The 24,977-nt window shown below is 37.8% G+C and overlaps 2 protein-coding genes across 2 annotated transcripts in view; both read right to left on the bottom strand.

Annotated features, from left to right (window-relative positions):
• LOC115466805 (homeobox protein Hox-D3a-like) overlaps positions 1–24,977 on the bottom strand; it is a 195,631-nt gene that overhangs the window by 162,423 nt on the left and 8,231 nt on the right. The gene's annotated exons all lie outside the window — the stretch shown is intronic.
• On the bottom strand, positions 9,942–11,914 carry HOXC4 (homeobox C4). The gene is made up of 2 exons (XM_030198337.1): positions 11,257–11,914; positions 9,942–10,757 (listed from the first exon to the last, which is right to left on the bottom strand). The coding sequence occupies exons 1-2, from the start codon at positions 11,699–11,701 to the stop codon at positions 10,405–10,407; spliced, it is 798 nt and encodes a 265-aa protein (XP_030054197.1). The 5' UTR covers positions 11,702–11,914; the 3' UTR covers positions 9,942–10,404.

Raw genomic sequence — 24,977 nt, forward strand, 5'->3', positions numbered from 1 at the left:
GAGGTACAGTAGGTACTTCTATAATACTCATCAACATCCCTATTTCTTTTACCTACTGCTCTCCCACTTTCCCTTGCAATGGTCCTTTGATTTGTCCCAAGCATACGTAGATTCTCTCTTGGTTTTGGTTGTTGCTGCTCCTGCTGCTCGCTTCTTCCTTGCGTCCACCATCCTCTCAGTAAAGATGTATTTTCTATTTTCACTGAGCCTGTCTTTCTCTTAACTTCTTGTCATGACCCCTTGTCCTTGTATTTATTACTGTATGGAAATGCCTCCTTCCAAATTATTGAAATCTGCTAAATATTTGAATGTTTCTATCATCCACCGCAATTCTTTATGTCTGCCAGTGAGTGCATGACAAGTTCCAATCGCCTTTCTGTCTGGGGTTTATGTCACATCACCAGTACTGCTCTGGTAACCCTTCATTGAACTGCCTCCGTCAGCAGTTGCACAGATTGGTGATAAAGATTAGTGCTAGGATATGATGCACAGAGTTAGCATTCAGTTTAGCATTCACATCCCATACTGTAATCGCTCACCTGGAATCACACTACAAATATATATCAAACCTCGTATCACCCCTAACCTAAAAATACTTCTTAAAATAAAGTGCCCCAATGTATGACATCCTAAAAATAATCAACAGTACATAAGTAATGCCACACTTGGAAAGACTCAAGGGTCCATCGAGCCCAGCATCCTGTCCACGACAGCGGCCAGTCCAGGCCAAGGGCACCTGGCAAGCTTCCCAAACGTACAAACATTCTATACATTAAGGGGTATGTTTACTAAGGTGCGTTAGCATTTTTAACGCGCCTTTAAAGTTAAGGCATGTTAAACGTTAACAAACCTATACATTTCTATGGGTGCATTAGCAGTTAACGTGCATTAACCATTAACACACATTAACCATGCTAACGCTCCTATAGCACACCTTAGTAAACATAGGTGTAAGTAAAACACAAATCATTAGATTAAATTTTAAAAATCAATATAAGAACTCACAGCAACAGGAAAAATCCAGCAATAATTTTAACAATGCCCTCTCATAATAAACTTCTCGTATAACCATGATTTTAACTTTCTCTTAAACAAAAGATAATTGCTACCAGAATGGTGCAGTGCCTGAGATCAAACAATTTGCAATTCAAAATTTTGGAAGAAGTTTTCAACCCTTCAAACAATGATCTGTCCTAGAAAATGCTCATATATCAGAACAGAAGAGGATGTGCTTCAGGATTTTGTCTACATATTAACTATAAGGAACATGAATTCACTCACATCATGAGATTTATATCAGGTAGCCGGCCTTTGGCCAACTCAGACATCCATCCACTTTCAATCAGTAAATGAGTACATTGCCTCTGCCTGGAGGGGGTGGGGGGAGGGGGTAAGATGACTAAGGAATGCAATGGCAAACCACCCAACTAACAATCTGCCAAGAAGCCTACACATAAATGGCGCCTCCCCCCCCTAAGTCATTCATAATTTGCTACTCACATACAAGGGACTTCCTTGTGAAGGAGTGGCCTAGTGGTTAAGGTGGTGGACTTTGGTCCTGAGGAACTGAGTTTGATTCTCACTTCAGGCACAAGCAGCTCCTTGTGACTCTGGGCAAGCCACTTAACCCTCCATTGCCCCAGGTACAAATAAGTACCTGTATACAATATGTAAGCAGCAGCTACGGTATTTCATTCACCTCCCTACAAGGTCTGCTACTTTAAACAAAGTCACAGGATGCCCACCAAATCAGACAACCAGCATACAGTTTTGATCTAACTTTGCTTGTTAGGTGTTACATAGAAAAATAAAGCTGAACAGAGCAGCAGATAAGTACTGTAAATTCTAGCTGTGCTGCCCATTATACTTCCTGTTGCAATGCCACCGGCCCCTTGGCTTCCCTTTTACTTCTCTTCAGTTAGAGATCCTCTATGACAAGATTTTGCTAATTTTCGTGATTATCTTCCTAGTAAATCCTTTTTAATTGCCCTTATGTACTGCTTGTTTGATAGGGTAATGGAACCTCATCTATGGATATAAATTTAAACCACCTTGTGCTTTACAGAGCTTTTCTAATAAAGAAATGAAGAATTGGGGTGGTGACTGTTGCCCAACTGTACTGGCAAGCATTGGCATGAGATGCTAGTACCTCATCATATCTCCTTTAACATGTCTTTCACTAATAAAATGAAGATTTCATTTAGATAACCACACACAGACACGCTAGCAAAGCAGATCTGTGTGATTTTTAACACGTGTCTTTGGCCTAAGCTGTTTTATGATATAAGATCTAAAGCAGGAATTTGATAAAACCGTCACCAATCAAAAATGAAGAGAGAAAAAAAAAAGAAAAGGAGAGGAAAGGAAAGGAAAGGAAGAGAGGAGAAAAAGGCGACAGATTCTAGGCTCCCGGGCCTGGTGTTAAACAGTAATCCAGGCAGAGGAAAGAAAGGACTTAAAACATCTGCTTGGAGGGCTATAAAAGTGTGAAGATTTACAGCTTTCCACTGTCAAAGGCCTGTGTGAAGTCTTGTGCGGAATCCCCTTTGTACAGGCCAAGCTAAAGCTTGCCCCTGAAGTCTTTGCTGACACTTTAACTGCTCCACTTCAGAGTTCAGTATTTGGGAGGGGGCAGGATGGATTGGGGGGGGGGGGGGCGTTATCTCCAGTCTGTGTACACTACTAGTGGAAAGTGGAGGCCACTTCTAGCTAGGAAGAGTGGATTTAAAATCATGTTTTAGGTACTTATAAACATCATCAAATATTGGATACAGGGTGAATAAGGCAGAGGAAATCAATGCTATTTGTTCATTTCATTCATTTTCCATTGACTTGTAGGGGGAAAAGGGTGGCTTGGTGCAATGCTTGGCATTCTTCATAAGAACCTAAAGAATGGCCATACTTGATCAGACCAGTGGTTAGAATCTTTTGATCTGGACTAGTATAAGGATTATGCTCTTATGGGGGATGCAGAGCATTGTACCAAACCTTCTCCATGGTACAAAAATGAATCCAAATCTTAAACCGGTGGTTTGCTTGCTGAATGTTTTCATACCTTGCACTTGCTGAGCTATCCAGAAAATTCTAGTCCCCTTTTTCAGTTCTTTTCTCTCAAAATTTAGATCTGCTCAATTATAGCAGCACAAACCGCTAAAAACCGAAGATAGGAAGCATTGAAAAGCATTTACGTTAGTCTCTTGATAGCCAGATTGCTAGTTACATAGGGTAAGCAAACAAAATTCAAGCTTCCAAGGCTGATTGTAGAAAACTCCAGAAGTAGTATAAGTATTATACTGCTTCTGGACTATAATACTCCAGTATTTGTAAAAGTATTCACAAAAATGATCAAACGTTATCACCGCAAATGTTACACCGCTAATCAACATACTGACATGAGACTTCTGCTGAACGTACAAATGCTACACGGCCACTTCAGAACGGCAAAAACAGCTTTCAAATGAGGCCTGATTCTTCTAAATCTCAAATTTGTATTTTTATGTTTTTTGGGTTGGAAGTTTTAAAAATATTCGCTTCATTTACAAAACAAAACACCACTTATAACACAACAATCTGAGAAAGATGGAAGCAAAATGCACTGAAGTTTATGCAATTATAGTAGGCGGAAGACCAGTCAGTGTCCGGGTAAAACTTCACCGGAAGCTTATTGAATATAAAAGGGTCTGTGGTCATTTCTGGAAAATAATGTCGTTTCACGCACCAGTGTTGCTGTTAACATGACATTCCTGAGAGCCAGCTGAAGTTCTAAACTTCTCTTTTGATCTCTCTAGACTGCTCATGGCCAGCTCAGATAAAGCCTTCCAGTTATTATAGCCCGTGCTCACTGCAAATATCTTGACAAAAATTAATACTGAAGGTTAATGGCGTTGTCCTTTACAGAAACCCAAGGTCCATAGAATGGACCGGCAGGGTATGTAAACAAAAACAAAATTGCACTGTTGCATCTGCTCCTTTTTTTTGCTAAAAAAAACAAAACAAAACTGTGAACCTCAAATGCCCTCCCCCCCTCCCTATTCCATACAAAACTGAAAACCTGTTTTCTACAGGAAAAAAAAAGGGGAAAAATATGATTGGTAATAGTTTTCGAACAGCGCCCTGGTGAGGGGCAGAAAGGGAACTCCTAAGATCTTCATTGGAAAACTTTATATGAACTGCAAAGGTCACGCGCTCATTGCTACCTTAGGGTTCTGTTTTCAAAGGTTTTCGCCTCCATCCTGTGTCGACGGACGAGATCTTTGGGCCCTGCTGCTCCGACTTGCTAGAAGAGGAATTTAACCTGCTGATCTGGAAATTCACTATGAGGGTTGTTGGTTCGTTCTCTAACACTAGACTTAATTTCCCTAGTCAGTGCTTTATTGTCCTGCTGTCCAAACTTGGGGTCGTGACCTAGTTAATGCAAAGCCAATCTGCAAATAAACAGTGCCCCGAACTGTCTTTAAATATTTATAGGAGCTGCGATAAACTGGCAAAACGATGCTTTTTAATGGGCATCTACTATCTCAGACCTTTTCTACTCCATCATACCCCCAAAGTATGCCATAGCTCACTCCTTAAGAACCTCCCTTGTGTCTTCCAGCACACAGCACTTTGGAGCGTCCATAAAACAACTTCTATTTTTTTTAATGCAGTTCAGGCCATCTCTGATTATACTATCATAGTGATCTTCCTTCTCTATAATACCTGTCATTTAAAAAAATGTTCCTACCCCCCCCCCCCCCCCCCACACACACACACACCATAAAAACAGGCCACAGGAAATTGTTGGTTAAGTTTGTTTCGTTATTTGGTTCATTTTTTTTTTTTTAATACAGGCCAGGACTAGCAGGATGCAACATGACACTTTCTGTTGCAAGGATGTCCACATCCGATTTAACTACGTCTATCAATCCAGCAGTGCACTGGACCTATCTTTAGAACGCTGGACTTCCACATTTCTCTAGATTATTCAGTTCTTTCGGGATGTTTACTATTCGTTTGGTTCATTAAACTTGTCTTCAGTGTCAAACGTTCTAGCCCTATAATATTGCTTTCGTTCTCTACAGCCCAAGATATTCTACTAATAGCCTAGTTAAACAAAACAATGATGGTGGGAAAGCTGTCCGCAATCTATGTGTGAAAGAGTCAGTGAGAGAGAGAGAAAGGTTGCGGGTTGAGGATCAGACGCACTAAGCTTTTTGTCCGTATAGACACAAAATGAGAAAACTCTTTAGTAGATATGATCATTTGAGATACAGCCATGAATATATATAGATATTGATCCTAGCAAATGCAATATTTTCAATGCACTGAAACTGACACTTTTTTTGTTGTTGAGCTAACTTAACACACTTCTTGACTCCCTTCCTGGTATCATTTACGATGTGACCCTGTGATTTTCATATCTCCAAATAACAAACAAACAAACAAATAAATAAATAAAAATCATTAAAGTACTTCTTAAATGTTGAATATGAATGCTCTTTTACCATCTAGGATGTACTGGTGAAATAGCTTTGAGAAATAATGGTGCTAGGGTTCCCTGGCCTATTTTTGGCATCTGCATTTAGATACAGGTCAGGTAGGGTTTATAACCGTGATAAATACTTTGCAAAACTGGCATGCAGTATGAGTGTTTTATAGTTTTTGTCTAAGCTCAGGAAGCCAGCAGTAAACGTTAGTACAGCATGAAATAAATGTGCTGAGAAAGGGATGGCTGGGGTATAATTGCTTAAAGATGAGCAAACAAATATTTAGAATGTTCAGTCTGGCTCTCTGATCAAGTTGAAACCTCTGGAGTTGTTCCCATTCTATGTTCTTCCCCTCCCCCCCCCCCCCCCCCCCCCATTTAATGGGTAAAAGGAAGTCGTAAGAAGTGCGGATGACTAAGGGATTGTTTCTAAGCAATGAAATCTCTGCAGCAATAAAAAAAAAAAATAGAACGTGCATGCCAGAAATTGTAGTAACTGCCATTAACATAACTGTTACTGACTGTTTGTAAGGAAATACTACGCTTTCACTAAAGCCCCAAAATATTTGACTTGGTGCACTGCCATCAAAATAAATCATGAGAACAGATTAGGAAGTACATAAAAAGTATATCTGCAGATAATGATACAGCAAACCACAATAGATATGTTACTATATTCCACAGGCAGCTGTGGCTAAATAAATTCGTAATTACGATTCAAAAGCAAAGTTTAAGCATTTATATTGCAGGAAGAAAGAAACACGCCCAGTGCCTATCACAGTGAAATACCTGTACTAGAAAAATCCCCCCCCCCCTCCCCGAAAGATGTAGTAAAGAATGGAGGGAAAGAGGGTTAAGGTTGCTTAAGGATAAAAGGACGAATCCAATGTGTTAATAAAGGATATAGGCCATATACCATCCAAGATTTAAATGTACTACAAAGAATTCCCATCCTCCGGCATTCTTGCCTCTTTCTACTTTGTAAGAAAAGGACTTTGCAATCTGTTTTTACAATTTAACAGCCCTTTGGAATCTGAGAAGATTTAAATGTCCTTTTTTATATTTATACTAACATCATATCAGCATATAAGTATTTTTTTTACCGAGTTCATAGTCATATAGTTAGCCTAAGGTTTAAAAAAAAAACCCTGATTTTACCTCTCTCTTCCCTTACCCCTCCCCCTCCCAGTTAATTGTGGTAACAAATGCGCTAAATATCTACACAAGCTTCTAGAATAAAACTGTCAGGTATGAATGAACTTAGTGCAGAATGGACTACAAGTAATAAAGTAAAATACACCACGGCAAGAATTTTCAAAGTTTGTGCACTGGTCTCGAACCCCTGATGCGCATATAAAGTCAATATTCAAAGATTATATTCACCGGGTCCCTGTGTGTTAACGTGTAGATCTTATCAGAGCGTTTCTAATGTATATTTCAAAATTTTAACACAATCCTAAGCAAATTTTCTTTGCTGTCATAAGAGTGTGTGAAAGAAGCAGAGGATTTTGAAGTATGGTTACTTACATTTTACGGTTGTACTGATTAAGATATGATAGTGGGGCAGCCTTTTGGGAAAAGCTTCCAAGCCTGGGGAAGGGGAGATTTGGCCCTAAATTCACCTTGCTTTCTTTTTTATGTGGGCATTTTGGAGGGAAGACAATGTAGCAACACGCATTGAAACTGCCCTCTACTCTTCCCATCATTGCAATGGCAAAATCCACAAAGGGACAGAACAGCGGTGGAGCCTTTAGGTCTATGTACAAACACACAGAAGGTACACGTCGGGAGACCTACCCAGGTCAGAGGGGCTTAGAGGTCAGGCTGCCTGGCTGAAATAAAGCTAATGGGATAGAAAATCTGTCCTTTCCGTGAACCCAGTATTCTCGCCCTTTACCCGAACTTCAATAAAATCCCTTTTCACCCTCTCAACATGGAGGCGTCAAAAGGCTAAAAGAGATCATTTGTGGAGGAGACATTAATTTTTCCTTTCTCTCTCTCTCTCTCTGCCGTTCTGCTGCCCTCCTATAATGCAATTCATAATATCATTTACATGCAGGAATTCAGTGGATGTCATGGCCAAGTCTAAAGCCTATATTAAGAAAAAAATGGAGAGATAACGAAAAAGGGGGGAAAGGCTATTGGGATTTGAAAACTTTCAGAAGCTCATCCAATAGTCTTGTAACAAAACAAAGATTTTTAAAGGGCCCAATTATAATCTTAATGATTGTTTTCTATTGTGGGTTTTTAATCCAATGTGTCGCCTATAGCTCTATGTAGTTCTATTTGATTAATGTTTTTAGGGTACGCATAAAAGATACAAAAGTTCCATCTTATGCAAACTGAACTCCTTCAGACTTGGTTATAATTCATCAGGTTTTGAAGTGCTTTTTACACACACACACACAAAGAGAGAGAGAGAGAGAGAGAGAGAGAGAGAGAGAGAGAGAGAGAGAGAGAGAGAGTTTATCTTTAAAAAAATTGAAATATTTATAACCTCCTTTCTGTTTAGTCTAAGGTATACCACTCGAAAAGGGGTAAAAAAAAATCTGCAACTCAATGGAATCGTGGAAGCTGATATTTGAATGACTGGCTTAACTTAGTTTCATATTTTATAAACTATGGCGTGCCTGTATGTGTCTCAACTATCTGGTTTTGCTCTACCCAAGCCTTGCATCTCCCATTGAATTTTATTTGAAATAGACAATTTCACCAGGTATACAGTGGAAACACCGAACATTCTTCTAAATGTGATTTTTTTTTAAACTTTTTAAAAATATTCTACTAAAAAGTGTCTCTCTCTCTCTCTCTCTCTCTCTCTGTATTGACTGCTGATACATAAGAACATAGTCCATATCAAATTGTTGCATTTTCTATTTGAAGAACAAAACAAATGAAAAAACATATGAAAATATGCAAAATGGAAAAATACTGCTGTTGATGAGGAGACCTACATGCAGAGCTGAAAGTGACTGGGGAAAAGGAGTCTCAGAACTTTCTCATGTAAACAATAACTACCTTAAATGTAACTTTCCGTTTGCCAGTATTATATACTCTTTTCAGTAAAAGGTTGTGTCTTTTCAACAGTTACCAAAAACCTCACTGGATCAATGGCATGTTTACTGTTAGTACAAATCGGTTTGTGGGGGGAGGGGAATGCAGGCAAACACACCCTTGATAAGGTCACAAACTCAAGGAGTCTATCCCTCTTCTTTCTGATACTGGCTATCTCTGTTGTTAAATTGCTCTGCAATCACCTGGTTCACCAATCCAGGGCATTCAAGTGGCGCTGAGTACCTGGACTACATCGAAAACGGAGACGTCTTTGAAGAGGCCTACCTGCAATATTGCATTCGTGTATCATGACAGGTTATGACGTGTTAGTTCTAGATAAAACGTAAACCTTTTTGAAGAACAAAATTACTATTTCAAAGATTTCTCTAAAAAGTGCCCTCTTTCTGAAGATCACTCTGCAGAACGTCTGCCCTTGCATTTAAGGATATACAGAGAAATAGGTTTTGTTTGGCAAATTCACGGCTTAGAATGACATTCAAGCTTTGATCAGCGTAAATCAAGTAAAGAAAACTCTTTGGCCCTCGGCCTGTTTTCACTGCTTTGTCCTCTTTTCTTTTATCTAAACGTTTTTTTAAATATTTCTATTCTAGAAGGGACGGGGCATGATGGGGGCTCTTGGCCTCCAGCTTTTTCCATAAATTAGTCTGCGTTATGTTACCCTGCACAACAGGAAAGTTTAAAACAACATCCAGAGCAGGCAATCCTCTTGTATACAACAAAGACATAGAAAAAGGATGAGGCCCACTCGAACCAAAACCCAAGCCATTCTTGTGTCTTACCCCCCCCCCCCCCCTTCCCTTTAAAAAAACGTGGGAGTCTTTCTGTCTCTCTCTCTCTCTCTACCCCCCCCCCCCCCCCCCAGCCTTGTCTCAGCAGATCACATATTTGTAAAGCAAACGTCTCGGCACTCACTGCATCAGGGTATTTTCAACACAATCTGCAGGTCACATTCTGATAGAACTGTTCCTGTGTGTTAATGCATGTTTATTTTATTTTGTTTCGGGTTAAGCTAGTGTACTATGCAGTTAACATGACCCACACAGTATCTAAGTATTGGTAATAATGATATTATTATTTAAAAAAAAAATCAACAGACATTTAAGTAAAACTAGTTCACACTCACTGATTTTGTTTTTTTTTATTGAACACGGGGACTGTCACAAATACACTACAGCTCTATTTTATTGCAGTTACAATAATTATGGAAGATCAGTCGAAAAATCCACAATAATCACGACAATGAAACCTACTGCTGACTTTGACTTTGTAACTTTCTTTTTAAAATTCTACCACGTCTTTGCTTTGAAATTGAAACCAATCGTAGACGAAAGAGGTTATTTCCAATGATGTGCTGGTTTTCTTTAACCTTTTCACATTAGATATATATATATATAATTTTTTGTTGTTATACAAAAAGAGAGAACTTTTAATTTCCATTTTGCTCTTGGGGGGGGACTGCTACAGTGCCACGGTGCATTTTCAATGTAGGGAGGTTGAAGCACCAAAAAAAAAAAAAAACCCTTATTATGATCAAGTTCTTTGTTTAAAATTATCTAATAGAAACACTGACTTTGTATATTTCCTTCAGCAAAACAAGAATAAATAAAACCCTGAAATAGCGTAAAAAAACCCGGCAGGTAACCAACTTGGCTTCATGCTACATCACATGCATCTTAAGCCTTTTCTTGGGGGGGGGGAGGTAGGTAGAGATAGGGGGGCACTGAGAAGATAGTGAGGGGATCGGGAAGATCATAGTGGTTCTTACGCACAAGAAAAAAAATATACAAGAAAAGAACCAAAATATATATATATATGTATATATATTAGATTCTATAAATAATCAGTCATTTGTTGTGTTATTATTTTTATAACCTTGTAATATCCTCTGCTCGCTGATCCTGAGCTGCGTTGTGAGATAGTTCCTCGCTTACAGCCGGGATAGCAGCAGCTATGGTGCTTGTGGATGAAGAATTAGATGGAGCTGTGGATCTGACTTTGGTATTGGGAAGCCTGTGGTCTTTTTTCCATTTCATCCTCCTGTTCTGAAACCAGATTTTGATCTGCCTCTCAGAAAGACACAGAGAATGGGCAATTTCTATACGTCTTCTCCTGGTCAGGTATCTGTTATAGTGAAATTCCTTTTCCAGTTCCAGTACTTGCTGCCTGGTGTATGCAGTCCTGGATCGCTTGGGCTCCCCTCCAGTATAATTGGGATTCACTGGGAGAGACAGGAAAGAAGGAGAGACAGAAAATGCAATAGATTAGCATGAATAGAGAGCTAGCCCATGCATAAAAAAAAAAAAGAATGAGAAGGAAAAAAAAAGTGAACTGCGAAATGGGTTATAAAGAACTTTTGGCAATCCAAGATTTTCTGTCCTAATAAGAAGGGGGGTTCCCCTTTGCTCAAAAGACTGAATTATTTATGCGCCTCTTAGAAAGCTTTAAGAGGGCTTTTTTTTTTCCATACATAGCAGAATGAACCACATGGCTGGGGCTGCCCAGACTAGCTTGGCTATAAAATTTATGGCGGGTGTAATTACCCATTCGTAGTCGTAAATCCAGCTCAATTGTGCTAGCCCAAAGAGTTCAGCAGGAGCAGTAAGAGAAGCAGCAGCAGCACACACACAAAGGTGGTGAGAAAATAGGAAGGTTAAGCGAGCAGAAGAGAAAGGGATTGTTTTGGTTTTTTTGTTTTATTTTTTTTTAAGTTGTCTTACCAGTACTGACGTGGATTTTCTTCATCCAGGGGTACACAATGGGCTGCTTGGAGGTTGTGCTGTTAGGATGGTCGGGATTGAGCTGGTTGCAGGCTGGAGGGGCTGGGGATGGTGTGGTGTCCGTACTGGTGGAAATGGGAGCTTGCTGATTACAGAACTGGGGCTTCTCTGCCAGATGGGCAGCAGCTTGGGGTTGTCCATGACCCCGCTGATGCGCTGCTGGGTTGCCCGGACTCTGGATGTTGGCACAGCTGTATTGTCTCTCTGGGTAGCTTGGCCGCTGTGGGTATAGTTCCTGGTGGTGATGTTGGAAGCCCGTGTCTCTGGTCCGGCTGTAATATTCCGGACTGTGGTCAGGGATATAGTTATTTTGCGAATATTCTTCGCATGGAGGAAATTTCGGATCGATGTAGTTAGAGTCCATCAAATACGAGCTCATGATCATTAATTTCTGGAGTGGAAAATAATTTTTCTCGCTTTGTCGTTTTTCTGCTCCATAAAGCCCTCCTACTAGCTGGCGACCCCGTAAAGTTAGTTACACCATGTGACTCTCTCGGCCAATCACACCAGGCATGTTAGTCCCCGGATAAGGAACCAAAAAAAGCTTATTCAAAATGTAGCCAATTTTTTTCATTTTGTTTGTTATGTTTTGCAAACATGGGATCCAGCTCTAAATACCACAGAGTCACCGGAGTGAGGACTTAAAAAACATAATAGAAAAAACCTGTGAAAATGTCAGTTCAGATGTGAAACAAGCAATGGCTGCAGAATCTTTTCTCCCCTAGGCTAGGATTTTTTTCCTCCTCCTCCCCTCCCCCACCCCCACCTCTTTTTAAACACAATATCTTCAGGTAATAGAAAATACTATTTCACAAACCCCAACTGATGAGAGAGGGGGCAAAAGGTTAGATTAGGAAAAACAGCTATAGAGATCACTTCACCCTGCATGAATCTTGGTCAGCATAAAAATGAAATCTTCCATTAAACTTATGCACATCTGTGTGTACACACACATATACAATGCATTAAACTTATGCACATGTGTGCATGTGTGTATATACACACACATAAATACATGCATATATTTATGTATATATATGTATCTCTCTCTCGTATGTATGTGTGTATCTCTCTATAACTATAACTATCAATCTAGTATACACACACACACTCTACACATATACACATATATTCATTCTCTTTACTATATAGAGAGCTAAGCATATACGATATAACGTATATATTTACATATACATTCTACTACTTATATGTTTATATGTGACATTCTCTCTCTCTCTCTCTCTCTCTCTCTCTCTCTCTCTCTCTCTCTCTCTCACACACACACACACACACACACACACACACACACACATGTATATAGGTATAATATACCTGCATAGATATTGAGGTAGGTTCATGAGGTTTGGTTTTTTTGTTTGTTTGTTTTTTTGCGTTGACAGTAGATTATTTTCACATAGATTCACCTAAATTTGTAAAATAGTGTGACATCCCAATTCGTAGACGTCTTTGGAGTTTTACATAAATGAGCGAAGCAAGGTAGTTACCTGAAAAAAAAATAACTGGTTAGATGATCAGTAGGTTGTTCCTTGTTTGATCTGTATGCCCTCTGTTCGGGTTACTTCTCAACAGACAGGGGAAGAGAGGTGTTCTCACAGATGCTAACTCGTCGACCTGCTTAAACATCTATTCTGACATAGCCATCACCAAGATTATTTAACTTAGGAACCTTTTATTATGCCCTAGATACTTTGTAGCAAATGAAAAAGCTCGTTCCTTACAAACATAAAAACCTTCAGTGGTTGCATCCATCCATCCATCCATCCATCCATCCATCCACAGAGAGCGGCCAGCAGGCTCTTTGTCTCGGGATAATACAGGACTCTACTTCCAAGGTGCAATACAAGTTGTTTGTATTGGGGGGGGGGGGGGGGGGAGGGAAAACAATGCAATTTCTCAATATACTTTGCAATGCTCCACACAACTGGGGGATCAATAGTGAATATCGTATTCGTGGAAAAGAGAAAATTTATGTAAACATTTGGAAACAAACAGTTATTGCAATTAAGTGTTTTATCTATAGCTTGCATTAAGCATTAAAAGAGAAGGGAGGAGTGTTAGAGTGCTCCCTTGTTCAGCTTGATAACAATTATAGTTTAAAATCATAGCTTGCAGGCCATTGCCATCTATTACTTGATAACAATAAAAGTGACACATAAAGTTAGCTGTTTATGTTTTATTTATTAGACTAAATGTGCCAACGGTGTTGGAAGCTTTTGGCGGCTTGTAACAGTTTTTATGGGGTTGTAAAGAGTAATAAATCAGTCACATGAAATGGTTGCAGCTCTTTGTACTAGCTGGGGTTTTCCTCTTGCGGTGCAGGCTGTTCTTTCTTTATGGGAAATGTAATAATGTGTTATTTTACTATTATTATTAAATCTGCACCTTGCGTTTTCTGTAAGAAAGTAGTTTCTCATCATACTCCTGGTGTGCAGGAATGAACCACTTTATGGTTTTTTTTTTTTACCTGAGAGATTAATCTAAACCTGTGCCATTAAAGAACTCAAATGGGGATGCGGGGGAAAAAAAAGCAGAATTTTGGCATCATCCATATACCCCCCTAGAGACGAATTTGTGACCCTCACATTCTCACACAAATTCGATTCTACAGGGTGCATATAGACGACTGGATGTATTCCAACTGATAAGTACTGGAAGTCGAACAAGGAGGCACAGACACATGCTGAAATGGCACAACACAAAGAAACACAACCTGAAAAGTTATACAGGGATCAGAAGGCAAAAAGTGTGGGAGAAATTCAGTGGTTTTCCTTCCTTTGCTTGTTTTTGCTTATACCTCATTCTTTGTTTCAGACGTACTAATTTAACTCCTCTTTCTTCCTGTACTTGTCCAATGTAGGCGTACCTTATTTTTGTGTATATAATAACAAATTACTGATCATTACTGATCCATCTCATTCTCTTGGGTCAAATAATATGTTAAATATTCAATCACATTGTACGTACATCTATCTATCTATCTATCTATCTATCTATCTATCTATCTATCTATCTATCTATCTATCTATCTATCTATCTATCTATCTATCTATCTATCTATCTAATGTCTTGATTTCTGAGTCCAATGGAGGTTACTATTCTGACACCCCACCCCCCCAGTTTCAATATGTTAATAAAAAATACAGAAGTATTAAACATACATCTTCAAATATCAAAGTTGCTTTTTCTATCATGTATCATTCATGCTAAAGAAATAAATCCAGCCCTTAGTCTGATATTAGCTTAAGCTCGTTCATTAAACAAAAAAAAAAATCCAAACTTTTATTTCAAGCACTTGGCTAAGCCCCAGCCCTCCCTCCCAAATAGTATGAGATAAAAGTGACACAGGCAGGTAGGTAGCTTACCCTTATTGTCTGTTTGACATACTAAGCCATAAAATTATCTGCAAGTAGTTTTCTCTTGAACAGAAGTTTTGTTTATTAAAACAAAGTCGTTCAAACATAGAAAGGCGTGAAGGTCACATAAACACCATTAGCAATCAGTTACAGATTCCGAGTTCAATCGCTAACACCTTTCCTCAAAACATCTTTGCTTAACATATTGTACTGCCTAGGACAGAGAGAGGCACACAGGAACAGGCTGACAGGCAGAGAAATGGGGTTAACCCATAATTTTATTTTTGAAATGGATTCTGATTTTTTTTTTCAATTTACCCTCCTTGCAAAACCTCCAATTCAACAGATATCATTCAAATCTAATAACTTTTGCTCCCCAAGAAAGTGTATTTTCCTAAGTTATTATTCAGGGTTTTTTTTAAAATAACGTTTCTTGCATTGAAGTAGGAACTCTAAAACTTTAAACTAAAAGACTAAGATAAAGACATAGGCAGAGAAGGGATGGTGGAGGGGCTGGGGGTGGGGTAGAGGAACGGTTGGGGTAGAATGCAGAAGAACTAAAGAATTCGGTCCACATAACAATCCCACTCCGCCAATAAAAGGACTTGACACTTGGCAGCGGAAAGTATACAAGATCTGTAGCGAATTGCAATATAATTTGCGATTCTTTTTCTGATCTTTTAAGGGATTTGTTTCCATATACTCTGGATTCCAAATCTATATCTGGGTACTGTTAGTGAAGCATGGTAGCTGCAAAGCTCCTCTTTTGACAGTAGGGAAGAAGAATCAGTATTCCATTGTCCCTCCGGGTTCATTGTAAGCGCAATTACCATACCACTGACCGTTTGGTAACCTGTACCACAAGCCATTAGCAATCTGCGCATAGCAGAAAAAAAAATGAGATCCCTATTTACTGGGGACTGTTTTCCAATATTTTATGCAGCAAAACACGCTGCACACCCCCTAAATGCTGTATCTCTCCACTTTTATCTACCCTTCCCCCCATTTCATTTGGGGGGAATGAGTTGGGGGGTTAAGGACAGAGTAGTGGCTCAGATCTTAATATTCTGAGGACATGTTTGTTTGTTTTTTAATATCAAGTCCCTGTTCAGTTACAAAATAGCTTTAGAAAATAGAAGAAAGAAGCAATCTTAAAATATATATTATTATTTTAAATCTACTCCATGACTCATTGCTCATTAAATTTCATTTTCTAACTGCTTAAACGTAACATAGGGTGAACTTTCTTTGGGTTTTTTTGGTCAGTAATGCAAAGCAGAAAGGTCTAATTTAGCAAGGAAATATGCAAATATTGAATTGATTTTTTTCCCGAAATCTGTTGTCATGGAAAATAATGAATGAGCTAAAATGATTTTAATAACTAGTACATGTCACTCTGTACACTGTTACATGTATTTGCTTTCCTTAGGTGTTATTTTAAGAAACATTTAAAAAAAAACATGTTTGCAATGCTTTACCCTTTTTGGGCACATTTTGAAAGATAGATTTTATTATTTGCAAAGAACGTGCAAAGATTTGTTTTTTAAATCTCTGTGGAATTCAGCTTTCTTTAAATCTCCTTTAAAGTGCCTTTTTAAAAGTGGACGCATTTTAATATCAGTTAGACAGCCTGCCCTGAATTTCACCTCAACTGCTTGACTTGCTCCAATAGGTCACTGCCAAGGAGTTATTGATGGTGAAACGCCATTGAAATTTGTCTCCTCGCAAATGGCCTTTAGATCTTCTAGCTAGTTCAATAACTAGTTATAATGTAGAAGGGGAAAAATGAAGCCCAGAGGCAAATTTACTTGATTTCATTTTTTATGCTGGAAAAATTGTTGGTTTTCTCCCCACCCCCCACTTCTTTTTTCACTCTCAAAAATGTCTCTCTTTTTTTTTTTTTTAAAGAAAATCTTCTTACAGCATAACAGTTGAATCTATATTACAAATATCCTCTCTCTCTCTCTCTCTCTCTCTCTCTCTCTCTCTCTCTCTCTCTCATGGAAATTCAGTTCATGAACTCTGCAAGACTAAACTTCTGGAAGACAAAACAGTAAGTTTCCTTTAGGTAGGAAACATACCATTACTTTTTCAATGAGTATTTTAAATAGATAAAAATTTAAACTATGAAGTATTTCTAGGTGCTATGTATGAAATGTTAGGTAATAAACTGTAGTTTAACAGTGTTTAAACTCTGGTAATATTCAATTGCTACCTTTCCTTAAAAAAAAAAAAAAAGAAAAAAAAAAGAATTTAAAACTGTTGTAAAGCTCGACCTTATACAGGACAGCAAGGTAAATTATGAAGGAGGTCAAACATAGGCTTTGTTTTCGTTGTTTGAGAAAGTTTTTTTTTAATTTTGCAATCATTCTATTTATGAACACGCCTGCAATTTATATTATCTCTCTGCTTATAATATTAATTGTGATTGCTGTTTTGAAACAACTTCAATGTTTCAGAAAATTAGTATTTTAATTTAGGTTAATAAATTAGTGTATAACAGGCTGTTAAGTTTTAGCATAACCTTAACACAGTTTTATTGTTTTTCATTATGTTCATTTGTCTGTTTAATTAACATATCTGGTTATCCTTGCCTCTACCTAGGTTTACCTACTGTAACATATCAACATGTTTATAACTCTTTTAAACTACTGATTTGTAATAACACTATACAAGGAAGATGCTAGTCTTTATTATTTAAAAAAACATTCAAGTCAGCATGTAGTTTAAAGTAATTTGTGACACAGTAAATGTTTTCCAACTGATTAACAAAAACATAAGTTGTTATGCTGCTGCTGTTTTATACTGAAATATGTATTTTGTCAAGTATTTTTCAAAGATTAAATAAAGATCACTAGATCACCAGCTCTTGAATTTTTAAGCTTTTTTAATAGTAAGACAAACACTTTATTGAAAACCCATGACTGTGCCTTGATAACTTCACCAAAACACACACACACACACACCTACTTTTCCACACGCACACCAATATGACACATACTTTGAAAACATAACCTTGGGTGGTTTATTCAACAGAAAAAAAAAAAAAGATTCAAAGCACAGCTGATTAAGCATATATCTCTTCCTGGCCCTGTGGCTAAGAAGACAGAGAATCGGGTTAAAGCCCTGCTACCCGAATCCATCGGAGACACTGATGCAAAAGCAGCCAGTTAAACCTCCTTCTTTAAAAATGTATCTAATCTTTGCAGATTATGGGTTATGAATCAACTCTTGAGATACTCTGCCCTCAGAAAATAAAGTATCTTTAGAGTAATAGTGCCTTTTTAACTTATATCTTGAAATTCTTGCTATAAGTGCAGAATTATCTGTCAACATTTTGTAATATAATTTTTATATTTGGTTCATCTTTGTTATACAAGAATAGTTGTGTAAACAGACATAAAAACAAACAATAATAGCTCAGAAAATAATCTTTCCACGATACTGTTTTCAAGAGAATTTTAAAATGTCATGTTTCCACCCATACATTATGGGCTATAAGGAAGCTGTTAAGGACTTCTGCCATCTGTGTGAATGCTCATATTCCACATTTCTGAAAGGATATGTATTGATTTATCATATCTGTATATATCTATTTATTTATATCTATGGATAAATCAGAGAGAGAGAGAGAGAGAGAGAGAGAGAGACCATCGATTTTCAATTATGTTAACGCGAATTTTTTTTTCTTCCTGGAGGAAAAGAAAGACAGTAGAGACATGCCGATATGGAATTCCACTAGATATCTGAATAAATCTATATTTACTATAATCCTACGTCGGCATTTATATGCTGCCTTTCAGTACCTCCAAGGATAGAAAAGTCTCATTAAAGATCATCCAAAATCCATAGGCAACATTTTTATCCGATTCAGCTATTAAAGAATTTTAAATCTCAGTTCAAACATATTATTTGAAACTATAAGTTTGGGCTGTTCGGTTTTCCTATGGACATAAGGGACAATTAAAAATCAATTCTCTGATAGCTATCTCAAGAGACATATAAAACAAGGGGCAAAGAAAGGTCTCTTATCACTTGAGCTCTCCCAGCAAATCTACAAGGTGTTTAAAGCAGCTAAACCACTCTGGCAACATAGACGTGTGAGCAAGAGGTAATCAGATCTTTTCAGTGTAAATTTTAAAGAGCAGTAATTGTTGACATCAACAGCTATACGTTACTTATAACTCCATAGAAAAGCCTTTTTTCTGGTCAGTTAAATTCATCTTTGATCTTGAAAGTGCTGGAGTGCCTTTTGTGTCTTAGCACATATCAACTCTATTTAAATTCTTCAAATACTGATACACACTAGTCTAATAAACACAGCTGGGGTTTCTTTGCCCAGAAATATCCTACATTTCATTGTATGTGTTGGGGGGGAGGGGGAGAGGAAGGAGAAAAAAAGAGAATTATTCACCCGCTGTATTTCTTTCCTTCACTCTAAATGTTTTTATCTACTCAATCTTTAAGGTGTTACTTTATAAAGAAATATGTATTTTGATACTATGTGGCAATATTTGGGATGTATTCTGAAATAGACAAAACGATCTGGAGTGAAGAAAAGTCATACAGCCAATAAAATATTAATTTCAATGAAGTGGAGGTGCAAATTTAGAAGCATACCTTTTAAAAGAAAACCTGTGATCGGATAGACATGAAAGTACTGCTTAAAGTTGACATTTCTTGATATCCTCTCATGTTTTTTTTTTTTCTTTCTTTCTTTGTCCACCAGGGTGCTTTTCATTTAATTTTTCATTAGGTTCTAAAGCGCAATCAAGTATTGTTTCAATGATTCCCAAAGGTGGATTCAGAAAACATCATGAACCATGTTTTTATTAGGTTTAATGTAGCTAGACCTCTGTAAATAATCAGATAGCGTGGTTCACATTACTTATGAGGGGAAAAGGGTTTCAATTAAATTTCCAAGTATAAATAAGTGTTGCCAGTGCCTCTTTGGCTAATAAGATTCTGGGGGCATTGCCACTTGCCACAGTCATCACTCAGAGGCCACAAAAGCCAAAGAAGCTGCCTAGCTGGACAAGAGAAAATTCAGGAATGATATACACAACCCAGGCTGAAGCATCAATTCAAACTTGATAAGAAACCGGCTGCCTTACTGCAGAAAAAAAAAGGCTAAAGCTAGTTTAATTGGGCCACAGATGTATCGAATAATTGTAAGTCTATGAATCCTCAGACATTTAACAAGGAAATCTTGTTAGCAGAGCAAGGTGAACACCTATGGCGGTCAAAAAAAACAACACCTAAATGAGATTTGATGACTATGTAGAAAAGGCAACAGATTGTGTAGAATTTACCCAGGGCTTTACCAATAGAGGCTGGGAAGAACTGAATGAAATATGATAAGGACAAAAAACAGAGGGAGGTAATGCTGCCTAGTGAAAAAAAACCAGGTCCAGTGATGGAAGGGAGCCTACAAAAAAACAGAGATTATTTAAAATCACCTTAAATGTACACAGTGATATAGGTATGTATGGAGCATAGAAGGACTTAATAAAGAATAAAAATGTTATAGTATTTCCCCAAAACACGAAACGTACATGAACATTGGGTTTTAGAACCCCATTGCAATCTGAAAGGACAATAGGGATGCATAACATGCATAGAACATTCATCCATCCATCTCTCTCTCTCTCTCTCTCTCTCTCTCTCTCTCTCATAAACATTTTATCTTTCTATATCAAATCTATGAAATATGCCATATATTTGATATAGGAAGAGGCTTATGATCTATGCCTTTTCTTACACTGGAAGCTCATTGGAGTAGGATTCTATAACCTATGCACCATAGTTCCTGTGTCTCTGAAACATTGTACCATCTTACTGTATTTTATTGTTATGTCCGTCTATGTTTCTTACATGCCTACACAGCACTGTTTACATTAAAAATGATCTAAGCTAATGGCAAAGAGGCAGATAATTAGGAAGTGAACACAAGATAGATGGATAAACATATATTTTAGGTAGGTTACCAGTAAAAAAATATGCTTATCATACTTGCTACTTTCTTCCCACATATCTTTATACTTTAGTTTAAATTGTCTGTATTAACTTCAACTATAAAGAAAGGCCATGGCAGAAAGAGGCGTGACTTTTATTTTCTATCGAATTCTCTAACCATTTGAGGCAGTCTTTCACAGTTCTTGCTGTCTTTTGGCTCCAAGCCTGTCTAAACTTATCTCCTTTAACGTGTGCATCAAATTTTGAAAATTGTTATTCGTGGAACCTTTTTTTTGTGTGTGTGTGTTTTGGTAGATTTGAAAACAGAAGAAAGAAGCGGGGCATACGTTTTATATGAACCTACAAGACACATCCATTCCCTAATTCATTTACTTCTTTGGAATACCAGCCATATGTCACAATGAAGACAATGCAGAAACAATACCAAAGAAAGCTGATTATACATAACCTAAAGGTGTTATTAAAGAATCGGAGAGAAGGCAGGATTTAATGTAAATCAGACAGTCTGAATGCAAGGAACCCTAATTAAACTAAGGAAGTGACTCGTTTTTGCACAGTATACTTTTCTTGTATTCCTCTTTCGTTGTTTTTTTTTTAAATTTTGCCTTCTTTTCTCCTTAAATGTTCTTTTCATCTTGATTTTCTTCTTTGCATTTCCTTTATCACCTGTTTCTTTCTTTTCACTTCTTTAACCCTCCATTCATTATTTAAAGCTTTTCTTTCCTTCTCACCCATGCTTTTCTCTATTTCGTCACCTGCTTCCTTCCCCATATTCTTTCAATGGAAATACAATGAAGCGAAAAAGAATGGGAAAAGATGGCAAATCTTTCATGTTTTTTTCTCCTGTTTTAATGTTTCTCTATCGTTCCTTCTTTCTTCTCGTCCATTCTGTCATTTTTTCTCTCTTCTCCCCTCCAATTTATCTTTCTATTTCCTTCTATTTTTCTTTGTAATGTACCCACTAACGCATTAATACTAGTCAAAACCTTTCTTGAATTTGTCATTCAGTGTTACTTTTTTTTCTTTTTTGGATTCTCAATTGATTTGATTCTCAATTGATTTTTCCGTTTTCTTTCAACAATGCAAGCAAGCATGATACCTTTTACAGGAAAAATACCTACTGTACCTGGATGTGGCTCCCCTTGAGCTACAACTGAAAGAGGCACGAGTTAAATCCAAAATCCCTTTCCCTTTATTTGTACTCTTTAAAGGCCTTCTTTTTGAAGCGGGGAGGGTTATTAACCTTCTGCCCAGCTGATTTATTTTTTTATCTCTGTGGCCAAAGTATTTGAAACCAGCGCTCAGAAGAAGCCGACAGTTTCCAGACTCTTGGGGGTGGGGGGGGGGGGGGGAGGCCTCTCTCTTACCAAGTGGCAAGCCGTCTTTAAACCAGTCCTTTTATGTTTCAGTGTTTGTTTGATTTTTTTTTTATTTTAAGAAATACTCCTTTGGGAATGAAGTCACGGCGAGATGGCAGATCCAGTGGAATGTTCATGCTAAGATACCACTTCCTGTGATTACAATACACCAAACTGTGCTTCTGTCTGTTTACAACCCTTTTCCTCCTCCTAACCTGCCATAAAACTGGTCCCGTCCCCCCATCACTTGGGAGGCGTAAAACAAATGTAGATAACACCATCTAACTGTAACTAAACACAAGGAGAACGGCTAAAAAAAAAGAATTACTTATTGATGGCTCTTCCCATTATTTCGATCCAAACCTATACCGAGGAAAGATAATTGAAAAAAAACAAAAGTCTACATGGGAAGAATACAGGTTCGGAAACATAGTCTTTGGGCTAAATGGCCAGGGATCATCATGTTAAAGTCAAGCACATTGTGACCCAGAAAGGAGTACAACGATAAGTCTAAGGAATTTAAACAAAAAGTTTGGCACAATTTTGTTTTCTGTTTAGGTGAAAATAATAATATATGGGAATAGGTAAAGTCAGAGTATATGCCATTAAAAGGGTGGGGGGGGGGGACCAATACTGAAGGGAAGGGTGTGAAAAACTTTCAGATGACCTGGACAAGAACGCTAATAAAGCATTATAACATAATAAGGAAACCTAAGTCTGAGATAATCGGATATTTGATAGAAGCAAAAGTGTCCTTAAAGCAGGTTACCTATCTCCCTCTGGTAGTCAGGTCCCTCAAAAGGATGACAAGTGGCAAGAAATCCGAATAACTCTGGACAGTAAGACACTAATCCTCAGCACATCAATAAATAAGTGAAAAAGCTAAGTGGCAGGGTTGCCTAGTTTTCCAGATGCAAAAATGTTGGCTGGCCTTTACTCATAAGAGCAAAGGACCGAGAGCTTACACGGATACGCATTATAGTTTCCAGCAATGGAGTCTTGTTAGAGAGGGACGGCAGCTTGCTGTTTAATTTAGTGCCATGTGCATCAGCACACCTTTCTGACTTACTGAAGCAATATATAAAAGATTTAAAACAATGTTACTTTAATTTCTCATTGAAGTTCTCTGTTTTTCTGTGTTTATAATTACAACCTAGGCAGCAATAAAAATGAGCAAACCGAGACAGTCTTTAAAAAATCCCTATTTTGAAGATAATTATTTGCAAACGCAGATTTAGTTGATCTAGGTTAATCAAGCTGTGCTTATATAACGGGATAATAATACTCATCATGTTGTTATGTAGCTAGTATTGATGTATTTATTATGGTGGAAATGTGAACTCTATAATTGATAAGGTGAGTTTCCTTCAATTGGGCCTGCTTTCTAAGTAAACCCATTTGTTTTGAAACACGAAAAAATGACTGTTTTCAGAAAACTAGCGCTAGCTCTAAGATCCTAGTCATATATTGTTTTTCTCAAGGGGACGAATTACCCGGCAGGGCCACTAAATTGGAAAAAGGAGTTCTCTCCTATGAAAATTTCAAAGTGAAATGAAGATAATCCTTTCCCAGTTAGAGCCAATGTGAGAGCTACACGACAAAGCTACCATCAAACGAAATCACCCCCAAATCTCGCCTTACGTTTTTGGAAGCTAAGGTCCATAGGAAGGACGATTAATTTTCAAGAAACCCTATCATACTGTGACCTGACGACCCATGCCTTGAAGACTGGATTTTCTCTAGAGTTTTAGACAGTGAGCTACTTGCAAAGATCTTCCACTACCCATATGTAGTACTAGCAGTGCACATGCATTCCCTTTCTTTCAAAAAAGAGGACCCTTACCGGTTTAATAGTTTAATAATTCAGAAACAAGATAAAGTTAACTTCTGAGACCGATGGCCTGGCTGCACAGATCTGGCGCCTTGACAGCATAGCATCTTCTATAACAGTGAGGGGGAAGGCAAAGGCACCTGCTGACAGTCACCAAGGCAATCAGATGCAGGGCAGGGATACGAAATGCCAGAGAAAGTCTGTAGTAGAGATTTGAACTCACATCTCAGGCGTTCCCAACTAAAGGCTATAATCAGTAAACAGCATGAAAGACCTAAGACTTTAGGCTAGTGCCAGACCCTTGCAACCTTCGTTTCTACTGCTTATAAAAACGTAGCAGATATCAAGCCTGGATTTTGAAAAACCTCTTGACATGCCACGCACCCACTTCTAGCATCTAATCTTTAGGAAGGGGGGGGAGGGGATTCATCGTCTGAAATATCATAAAAAACAAAACACTGTTGGTAATCCGGGCACACACATGAGATCGGGTTATGGAAGGTTAATTGCTTTGTGCGTGCTAAGTCTTTATGTTTATTATTACCTACTTTATAGATTGACAAACTGCAAATTAAGCAGTTAAACGTTATAGACTTTTTCAAACTTTTATGTGGTATTTAACTTTCTTTCTTTCTTTCCTCGATGTTTTAGTCCATCCTACCAAGAGCCTCAGAACGGGTTACAATAGTTACATTCATAATAATAATAATAATAATAAAACAAGTTAATAATGAAAACAGTCAAAACAATAATTTGAAATTGACAGACTGATAACATTGTGAACCCAATTTTTATGTGACATTTAACTTATAGAGATGACATACTGAACCCATTTTTTTTTAGATAAAATAGAAATTGAAAAGAAAAAAAGAACTTACTGGCAGCCCAAGTAGATTCTAACAGTGGTGGGGTATGCACATATAAAATTTAACTTAATTTTTTTGCTCAGTTTTTTTCTCAGTGGGTATTAGTTCTTGTGATGGGGAGAGGGGAAGAAGGGAAAAGGGCAAAGGGAAGATCCATAAAGTAAGGTACCTTGCACTTTATTACTCTTGCCATTCCTATTTCAAGTAGGTATAGGAAGACTTTGAAATATGTTACTAAGGTGAGGCACACCTGCCA

Source organism: Microcaecilia unicolor, chromosome 3 (genome assembly GCF_901765095.1).
Source record: "Microcaecilia unicolor chromosome 3, aMicUni1.1, whole genome shotgun sequence".
In the NCBI taxonomy this organism is placed as follows: Eukaryota; Metazoa; Chordata; class Amphibia; order Gymnophiona; family Siphonopidae; genus Microcaecilia; species Microcaecilia unicolor.